The 10174-nt window shown below is 36.6% G+C and overlaps 1 protein-coding gene across 1 annotated transcript; it reads right to left on the reverse strand.

Moving 5' to 3' along the window:
• Window positions 1-2893: 2893 nt before the first annotated feature.
• On the reverse strand, window positions 2894-9469 carry LOC131298112 (uridylate kinase PUMPKIN, chloroplastic-like). Its single transcript, XM_058323418.1, has 7 exons — window positions 9153-9469; window positions 5683-5830; window positions 5548-5601; window positions 5030-5121; window positions 4016-4239; window positions 3644-3820; window positions 2894-3357 (listed from the first exon to the last, which is right to left on the reverse strand). The coding sequence occupies exons 1-7, from the start codon at window positions 9239-9241 to the stop codon at window positions 3248-3250; spliced, it is 894 nt and encodes a 297-aa protein (XP_058179401.1). The 5' UTR covers window positions 9242-9469; the 3' UTR covers window positions 2894-3247.
• Between the last annotated feature and the right edge of the window lie 705 nt (window positions 9470-10174).

Raw genomic sequence — 10174 nt, forward strand, 5'->3', positions numbered from 1 at the left:
TTTGTGATGGTCATTTGAATTTGAATACCATACTCTGAGCAAACCACTCCAAAATTTCTTAATCATAAGACGTGATAGTCTTGAGAGTGTACGCAAAAAAAAAATCGCGGTACACATTAGGGTAAATTTCAATGACACCCTTGAGGTTTTTTTAATGACAAATATTCTTTCACGTTTGAAAAATGACAATAAACCTTTATGGTTTCAGTTTTTGTTTCATTCAACACCCTATCAACGACCAAACACGTGATGGAATCAACCAAAAGTGACTTACATTCACAAATCTACTATACCATTTTTGATAATAAATAATAATAGGTGAAATTACATTGACACCCCCTTATCTAGCTGGTTTGGACACAGACACCCCCTAACCTTTAAAAACGCCCATACACACCCCCTCATCCCTCATCTACTGAAAAGGAAAAAAAACCTCACTGCCGTTAACGGAATGAACAAAATATCAAATATAACCTTGGTGAAATTACACGAACACCCCCTCATCTATCTGGTTTGGACACGGACACCCCCTAACCTTTAAAAACGCTCATACACACCCCCTCATCTACTGAAAAGGAAAAAAACCTCAATGCCGTTAATGGAATGAATGAAATGTCAAATATACCCTTTGTTATGAAATGGAGCAACAAGCATACGCCACACTTCACTCGATCTTTCCACCCTACTCGATCATGGTGCCTCTGTCTCTCTCCCTCTCCCTCTTCAACTTGCATTGTAAATCATGGCTAACCCTAGATCGTGAAGAAAACCTAAGTTTCGAAGAACATCGGATCGTGTAAACTGTAGAAAACCTGTAGATTGTGGCAAACCCTACTTTGGAAGGTATGTTTTATATGTAAAAAATCCTAGATTTTCTTATTAAATGGCACAAATGTAGATGCATATGTCCATATTATATGATATATGAATACATTAGGATTTTTATTTGGGAATAGTAGGGTTTTTTGAAAGGTGTTGTACAGTGGTGACTTCGATAACCTTTAAAAATTGGGGCTTTTGTTGTTTTGCATTTGCTTGTCATCCATTTTGTATTTGAAGTCCTCAAGGGGGCTTTTCTTCACAACGGCAATAGGAATCAACCCAGTTTTGGGTTTAGTTGGAGTTGTAGCTCTAACTGCAACTATTAGATCTACTGTTGGTGTGGCTATGGTGGCTACTATAGCTATTGTTGCCACTTGCCACCTTCCATGGCTGTCGTAGGAAAGAGAGAGAGAGAGAGAGAGAGAGAGAGAGAGAATCTCTGATATAGAGTGAGAGAGGGAATCTCTGATATAAAGTGAGAATGAGGAATGAGGTATGAAAGGCAACTGGGTAATGTTGCCGTTAAAGGGCATTTTTGTCTAAAATTTGGCAAAAGTATTGACATATGCCTTGCAACAAACGGTACTCAAACGGAAGGGTGCTCATTGGGTAATGGTAGAAGATGAGGGGGTGTGTATGGGCGTTTTTAAAAGTTAGAAGGTGCCTGTGTCTAAACCGAATAGATGAGGGGGTGTTCGTGTAATTTCACCATAATAATATTGAACAGTCAACTCTCGCTTATTCTGAGTCGAAATGACTTTATTTTACACATTGAAATAGTTATTTTGATAAAAATGGATTATGTTTATTAGTAGACCTTTAATTTTTAAATCATTAAAAGAACCATTTTGGTTAAAACTAATAAATTTATTACTTTTGGATTAAAAAAAATTGAGAATGGAGTATTTGTTTTATTATCAAAAAGTGTGAGTGTGTCAATGTAAGTCACTTTTGGCTGATTCTATCAAGTGTATGCTCGAATAGTTGGTATTTGGGATGTCGGTGAAATAAATATTGAAATCACAGGAAATTTATTGTAATTTCTCATACGTGAAGGGTAGTTGTCATTAAGAAAAACCTCAGGGTGTGTCATTGAAATTTACCCTATATATTTTATGATTCAAGGACAAGAAGATTTTGCTTCCCCTTATCTTTATAAATTTATAGAAAAATATATATCGGTCTTCTCGATATGTCACCAAACCATGCACAAAATATTACTCTTCTCCTTCAAAAGCCAAAAAAAAAGAAAGAAGAGAGGTGTAGTTAAGAACGGTATTTGAAATGAAAATGACAGATATAAAACAGGTAAAAAAACACACACAGTAGAAGTTGTTTTTTTATCCCTCTGTTATGGTTGGGTTAAGGAAAAGGGAATAGGAAATAGAAATAAATCAAATATATGTCGAGAAGTCTCTTTCTTTTGTTTCGGAATCTATAAAAGATGAATACTTGCACGTAATTCTGTTCTGTTCTTTTTTTTTTTTTTTACTATATCTTATTTTGGCTTGACAAAGTCATTATTAAAAAATTACCCAGCTTTAAAACTGTCAAAAGAAAAACTTAAGATATCATTTTTCTCTGGATTTGACAAAGTCAAGATCCAAAAATAACATACCTTTAAAGCTGTCAAAAGGAAAACTTTATGATTATCATATCTGAGATTTGATTAATAAATTTAAACATCCACACTATTACGGTGCTTTAAGGCTTTATTAAGCTAAGTAATAGTAATTTAATACTACAAGGTCTGCTTCAAAACTCAGACATTTCAACTACTTAAGAAAGTTCAAAAATGGTTCACCAATAACAAATAAACTTCTATATAGAAAGAGGAATGCCTCCTGGGAGAGAGCGTCAGACCTCATACAAAAGAGAGAACACTTCCACATAGGGAGAAAGAGTCAAACGCTTGAATGCAACGACTGTGGCCAACCGAATTAGCCCCGTTGAGCTCGGTAGACTCACTACACGTATTGTAAAGACACAGATAAAATCTGATATGTTTCGTTTCCTCGGAGAGGAAAAGAAGAAGATGAAATCAAACTTTTAAGGGCTGCAGCTACATGTATTGGTTTCGCTGTAAAAAAATGGTGGTTCCGTATCAAAGATGGGCTACAGTACACATAGATACTCTGGAGTCATCCGTACCTCTTACAAACATTATAAAATTATGAACGCTTTTCCATAAATGGCCAAAATTTCACAAGAATATTTTCAGTGACAACATCAATATACCTATTGTCGAATGGACATGGATGCTCAAGATTTCTCTTTCACCACCTCCCTCAGAAGATTGAGACGCTTATGCTAAAACTCAAATTCTCCCAATTTAGTACGGAATAGTCCTCAAAATTTTGCATACTGTAACCAAGAAGGCAGCGAGCCCATAATCAATAGCAGTTGAGACTAAGAACCATTCTGCTCAAGTCCTTGCTGGGGCTGAATTCCATGTCCCTCCAATCAGCGTGCCAACCCTCTCTCCCAGGATCGCTTTGGAGATATTACGCGGTTTATTCAGATTGAAGACAACGACTACATCACCAAAAATGAATTACCTTGATTAGTGCCTCTTCAACTAGAGAAAAGGAAAGGAACAAATAATGTTATGCCAGAGTTTAGCATAACATCATCTACAAAGTGTTTTAACGGGTATTTGATCTCAATATAACTATGAGTGATAGGCTCATAACTCACACATCTTAGTTATGCTTCCAAAAACGGTACCAAGTTAATAGCAGCAAAGAGAAATATAACTTTAATCTGGCTGGAAGAAGAGAGAAATAATGATACTCAATAAAATTGAAAAGTCTAGCTATACCAGGAATGTTGTTTTCTTGGCACAAAGTAATGGCGGTCATGTCCATCACCGAAAGATCCCTCGACAACACATCTTGATAAGTTAGACAATCAAGAAGGGAAACATTTGGGTTATGCCTGGGATTGTCATCATATACCCCATCAACATTCGTAGCTTTCAGCATCACCTCTGCATTAACTGCATACAGAATGAATCCAACACTAGCTCAGAATACCATCAGCAAAGTAATCAAAGCACACAGAACTATTTACGAATAAGTTTCAGAAAGCCTACCATTTAAATGCTTCGAGTTAATCTTAGAGCCATTTCAAGTTATATGCCCTAAAGGCTGGCATACTATTATATCGAGGTTTTGAATTCTGCAAGACTTACTCTCAGCACAACGAAGAGCTGCAGCAGTGTCTGCTGAAGAAAGGTTTCCAGTTCCAGCTGCGAAAATCACAACCCTTCCTTTCTCTAAATGCCTAACAGCCCTTCTACGTATGTATGGTTCAGCAACTTCAGACATGCGAAATGCTGTCTGGACTCTAGTGGGGATACCAATGCTCTCCATCATAGCTTGTAGAAACATGGCATTCATAACAGTTGCCAACATTCTGAATGAGCAAATCTAAATAAAAAAGTGAGCAAAACAAAATTAAATAGAAATGTTATGGCAAGACATGGATATTATGCGTTTTCAATCGAGAAACCAACCCCTTCCGCCCTCCAATCTCCTTCCCCTTCTTTTCAAAGGAAGTATCACTCAGCATCAAAATCAGCAATTGCATACATGACCAAACGTGGAGACACAGAAAAAATGCTCGCTCTAGAACGTACGGATCAAGAAGCACTACAAGTCTATAATTCTAACACTTGCAAACTAGAAGATTCTCAACTCCTCACAAATTCAATCGGATTTAATCCCCAACTCCAGGATTGCACTATTTACTCAAAATGTTGTTATTTATAGTTTTGCGCTCAAAGCTTTCTAAGAGTCAGCTTGGTTTAGTAGGTGAGAAAGTAAAAGAAAGGATAAGGGTCCCGTGTAGTAAAAAAATAAGAAGAAAGGATGTGTTTTCTCACACTCAAGTTTGGAAGAGTCTGAAAGGGAAACATAAGAAATAAGGAAATGGGTGACATATCATTTTCTTTGTACCTATTTTAATGATCTCTAGACATTTTCCCAAAATGCAACCAATCAGCTTTGTTTCATAGTCTCTCTTAGCATCACCGCACTTCCTTTTTTGAGAGAGAGAGAGAGAAGGGAGAAAACATTAATTCTGCAAGAACCAGCTCAGTACTAGATGACTTGGAAAACATTAATGCGTCCTTCACAAGCTTAGAAGTTAGAACCACTCTGGACAGCAAAATTATTTGCAAGAAACAAAAAGCACTAATGCATACCCAATATAATCAGCTGATGAGTGGTTGAGGCCACTACTGCCTGCCCAAGAGGAGCCTCGGAAGATATTTCCCCCACCAACAACAATTGCGACCTGAAAAATAAGCCAATAATAGTTCAGGCACTGTGCTTTGACCTAACAAGAAGTTTCTGATTCTTGTGTCTAATTTCACTTTATTCCTTTATGATGACAGTTACAGATGCGAAATTTCTAAGTTAAGCAACGAGCCGAAAATTGGACAATATCATAATTATGTTAGGATCACGAACCAAAATTTTTCTTATGTTCCTTTCCGCAAAATTACTAAAAAGTTTTTAAGTCCATCCAGACAATTCTAATATCATCCAAATTCCAATAGGAAACAATTCTTTTGAGATTAAACATGCATTTTTTTAAAGATATACAAAATTAATACATGAATTACTTGCGCCGACAAAGCTAAAAAATAGGCTTAATTTATTTTCTCTAGAATTTATAAGCAGCTAAAGTGATATATTTAGATGCCAGTATCAAATTTACCTCAATGCCTAGCAGAGTTACAGCTGCAACCTCCCTTGCAATGGCCATTGTAACCTATATTCAACAACGCATATGATGTAACTAATGACCTTTAAAAGAAAAAGAAGATCTCGCAGTATATGTTTCATATGCAACCTTTGGATCAATGTTCTGTGTTTGATCTCCTGCAAGGGCTTCTCCACTTACTTTAAGCAACACCCTACGCCATTTAAATGATGGTTTGGGTATGCCAACTTCATCAAGTCTCGCATTAAAAGGAGGCATAGAATGTCGATGAGGTTGCCTGCTGAAAAAGATGATGTTAACACTGTGGTATGCGATATTGGGATGATGACATGCCAGAAGCAACATGTCTAAAAGCAAATTATATTTATACTGCACGATTCTAAGTAATACCCAAACTTGCTCAGGCGGTGTAAGAAGCAAATATATCAAGGTAATGACCAGGTAATCTTGAGTAAAAAAAAGAACTTAGTAAATAACATCCGTGTGGCCAATGATAAACCAAAATTTCCAAGACAAAATAAATTGTGTAGCCACCTAGTTAGCCTGGAAGGAAAAATTGCATGATGACATCCTCCCCTTTCAACACCTCAAGTGGAAGACGAGTCAACGGCTTTTTCCCTACATGACCTTGGACTCAGAGTATTGAACTGAGATGATTCCAGGTGTACATTCTCTTATACCTACAGTCGAAGAGTACTCCAAGCATACATAAGCATTCAGGAGTGATAATTCAACACTGACTTTATGATTGCTAAAAGTATATGTTACATTGTCAAATGAAAGATAACTGAACTAAAAGGGATAATCTCTCAGCTTAGGATCAAGATATAACACTCTTCGCTAGTCTACCGGTCCCATGAGAAGAGATGACCAGATTTCATATATACGGGTGAGTGCATCTGTCACGCCCCAAATCCGGGAGCATGTCCGGCCGTGCACCATGAAGCAATCATGGGACACGAAGCCTAATTAAAAATATTTTTAACAACTTGAAACAAATAAAGAAAAACAGGATATTTTATTACAATAAAATGCGCAACTCCAAACTAATGTTTTTCTTAAGCAAATGACACAATATCTCATATTTTTCAATCTCCAAATTCGACAATGAACTGCCAATTAATAAAAGTGCGGAAGCTTTTTGACAATAGAAAAGAAATAAAAAAGCAGACGTCCTAGAGGTCCAAACAGAAGGTCCCGACAAAGCCACAGAGTCCACTATAACACTCCATGAACTAACCTGAAAAAAATTATGGAATAAATCCGTTAGCTGATGGGCTCAGTGAGTAGTTAAGCATGCTAAGGGTGATAATACAAAGTGGCATACTTTTGAACAAACGATAATGAGGGTTTCAAGAAGTGGTTTCAAATTAATAAGGGAGACAGATAGTTCAACAAATACTAACAGCAAACCAAATACTGAACAAAATGATCAACAGCTCAACAAAGAGTATCCACCAGTTGAATAATAGATTAATGAATAATATGAACAATCATCGAATCACCAAAATAATTATACCAAACAATGAGTCCAATAATATCCAAAAGATGAACAACGATAAACGGGAGTCTAAACCAAAGTGGGAACCATAATCACCGATTACCAAGTACCAAATGCCAAATATTTTCTCAGGGCTTCGCCCATTGGATCCAACACCGTACTTAGAGTCACCACAGGATGGCGCCTGGGACCTTTTCCCTAAGCTAATCCGGAATAGGGTCACAGGGTATTTCACAAGTCTTTTCCCTATCCGTTGAGCACTAGAGTCACAGGGTATTTCACAAGTCTTTTCCCTAGTGGCCAAAGTCACCACGATATCCCACGCGTCTTTTCCTTGGACTTAAATAAATATAAACATAGTCCATGGTCCCAAACACAAATAGAACAACGGCGAGCCGGAGGCACCTGCACCAGGATTATTCTCCGTGTCGTTGCAGAGTCACAATAATATTATGGAGTCAACGAATCGAAGACAGTAAAAGTAAGGGCAATCGATCAATCACAAATATTCTCAATTAACCTTGTATGCCAAAGGGTACGTCAATTGTCAATAATTATGAGAGCAATGAATAAGATTAATTATCATCGGATCACAAGAAATAACGAAATGTCAAGAATAGATTGGCTCAAGAGGATTCCAAGAAAGGGATCACATGCTTAACCACCCACCTCGATTGGAATGATAGGTCACAAAATGCGATGTTCACGTTCTCTGCTAATCTGAATTAAAAGAATACCAATACCAATAATTAATTTGATGAACCTTATACCAATAACTAGTTTGACTAACACCGAAATTGTATCCCCGTCCCCGTCACAAATTAACCTACCTCCTGCTTCTATGAACCCAATCCAAATAATACATATTTTAATGAGTATACATAGACACACATGTACATCTATACTAAAGATCAAGTAATAAGAAAATCCATGTACCAAAGGAGAAGTGCTCTGACCCCAGTCTACTGCCGCAGCTCTCTCTCGCTTTCGGTATCTATGGGAATGAGAAAAGAAATAATAACCCTACTTCTCAAATATTTCCTCACTTCAATAAATTGCCCACATTCAAATTTAAAACTTATCTAGTCTAATTACACAATAGACCCAACATTATTCTTTCATATTAACTAATCACTTGCGGGGAACCATTCCCAGTTTAACCAAACTTAGGATAGTGATACGTGTAACTGATGCCAAAAATAAGCAGCCCAACATTTTTTTTTAAGCAAGATGTTTGAAAAAGGAAAATGAAAGATTTAATTATTTGCGTCAAAAATATTATTATTTTTATTTTTAACTGAAAATGTGGGATGTCACAGCATCTGATCCCAGGTTTTAGTATAAACTATAAACAAACACTGCTTGCTCTGGCCAAAATTTTGCAACCAAATGAAGCCACTATCAAGTTTAGAAACTAGAGCTCATAATCATGACAACCACAACACCAATTGTCAGCATTTCGGAAATAGGTTTTGATATAACACTACATAGAGGTTTGGGAATCTGACTATAATGGTCAGATTCCTCTTCTTTCTTTCCCCATATACAAACCTGATGGACTCCTCATCCTTGTCCTTCCTCTTAGAATCCTTTCAATCGTGGAAGTCCAAAAGCCTTCTACTTCCAAAGATTATAAAACAAATACTAGTAGCACAATCATGAGTCATCCAACTGGTTAGATATAGAAGGACAGGTTCATTGCTTCACACCCCGTATGATTACCTGAATCAAACAATAACAATGGCCTGGCCATGGAAAGCCAAATACAAAATACACGGGCATGTAAATAAACTTCCCATCATCAAACACACAAATTTCGCGAATAACAATCCATAGTATTAAAGCCACATCAAAAATAAATGACAATGAGAGGACAGGCCACCCAGGCTCGAATACTAATTTTGGAGGTTATAATTAATCTACGTCGCAGAAGCTCTAACACAGACTCAGATACCATAACTGCTAATCCGATAACTGTTATCTTATCGCTCTAGAGACAAAATTTAACAAGCAGCACACACCCAAGTCGCATTATTTCTTTCAAATTTGAACAACTAACAATTATCACACTCTTACATGCACAGGTGATAATTGGTACCTGCCATTTACGGGTTCAGATGTAGGACCCATCTCCGGCGAAGAACAGTTAAGCACCGTGCGTCCACATAGCCTCGGATAGCCACCCATGGAGAAATTATTTTGGTGGGATTTGAAAATACAAAGAGTAATTGAAGATGGGGGAGAAGAGATTGTGGGAAAGAGGAAAAGGAGCTGCCAAAAGAGGTGGAGAATAAGAGTAATTGAAGATGGGGGAGAAGAGATTGTGGGAAAGAGGAAAAGGAGCTGCCAAAAGAGGCCAAAGCTCTGTCTTCCTGGCTTTACCAATTCAGTTGGCCAAAGCTCTACATAGTACAGTACTATAATTATCAAAACAAAAAATGAAAGCTCTATATAGTATTGTTGCTCTGCTTTCCTCTCTCTCTTGTTTGTGTTTCCACTGGGACTACGTAAGTTTTGCTTTCTTGAATTTTTGTTTTGTTTTGTTTTGTTTGTGGGCTTTCCAGATAACGTCATTTTCAATTTCATGACCCGAAGAAATATATATTCAATGTCATGACTCGAAGAAATATATATTCAATGTCATTTTCTCGTGGTGAGGCTCTTAAGTTTGCGTCAGTTAGGTTAGTTTCCACATCGAGAGTTTTGGTTTGTGTGTGTGTATTTAAAGGGTTCACTCTACCTCTCCCTAGTTAGCAAATTAACTAGGTGAGTTGATAGGTGAAAATACCTTATTACCCTCTTTGAAAAAAAAAGTCATTTTCTCATATTTCCGTTTGAGTAGTTAAGAGGTCAGTTTTTTTTTTTAGGAAAAAATATTAAAAAATAATAATCTTGATGAAAGTCGAATCTCGTTTAAATAATAGTAACGATTAGCACTTTCGAAAATTTTTACTTCAAAGAAATAAAGGTAACTAACGATTTTTGTTTGTGCTTGTTTTCACGGAGATATGTTTCATTATTTCATAGTGAATAAGATAGACTTAATAAGTAATTAGTTATTGACAAGTTAAAATTTTATAAATTTAACTAGAAAAAATGATAAATGTAATCATTTTAGAT

Source organism: Rhododendron vialii, chromosome 8a (assembly GCF_030253575.1).
Source record: "Rhododendron vialii isolate Sample 1 chromosome 8a, ASM3025357v1".
Lineage (NCBI taxonomy): Eukaryota > Viridiplantae > Streptophyta > Magnoliopsida > Ericales > Ericaceae > Rhododendron > Rhododendron vialii.

What these genes read in the sequence shown, in the direction of transcription:
- LOC131298112 (XM_058323418.1), bottom strand. Translation starts at nt 9,241, where the DNA reads ATGGGTGGCTATCCGAGGCTATGTGGACGCACGGTGCTTAACTGTTCT. An exon ending in TAACTCTGCTAGGCATTGAG is followed by an intron (nt 5,122 to 5,547) that starts GTAAATTTGATA and finishes CTTATTTTTCAG; the next exon opens with GTCGCAATTGTTGTTGGTGG. An exon ending in CCAAGAAAACAACATTCCTG is followed by an intron (nt 3,358 to 3,643) that starts GTATAGCTAGAC and finishes TTGGTGATGTAG; the next exon opens with TCGTTGTCTTCAATCTGAAT.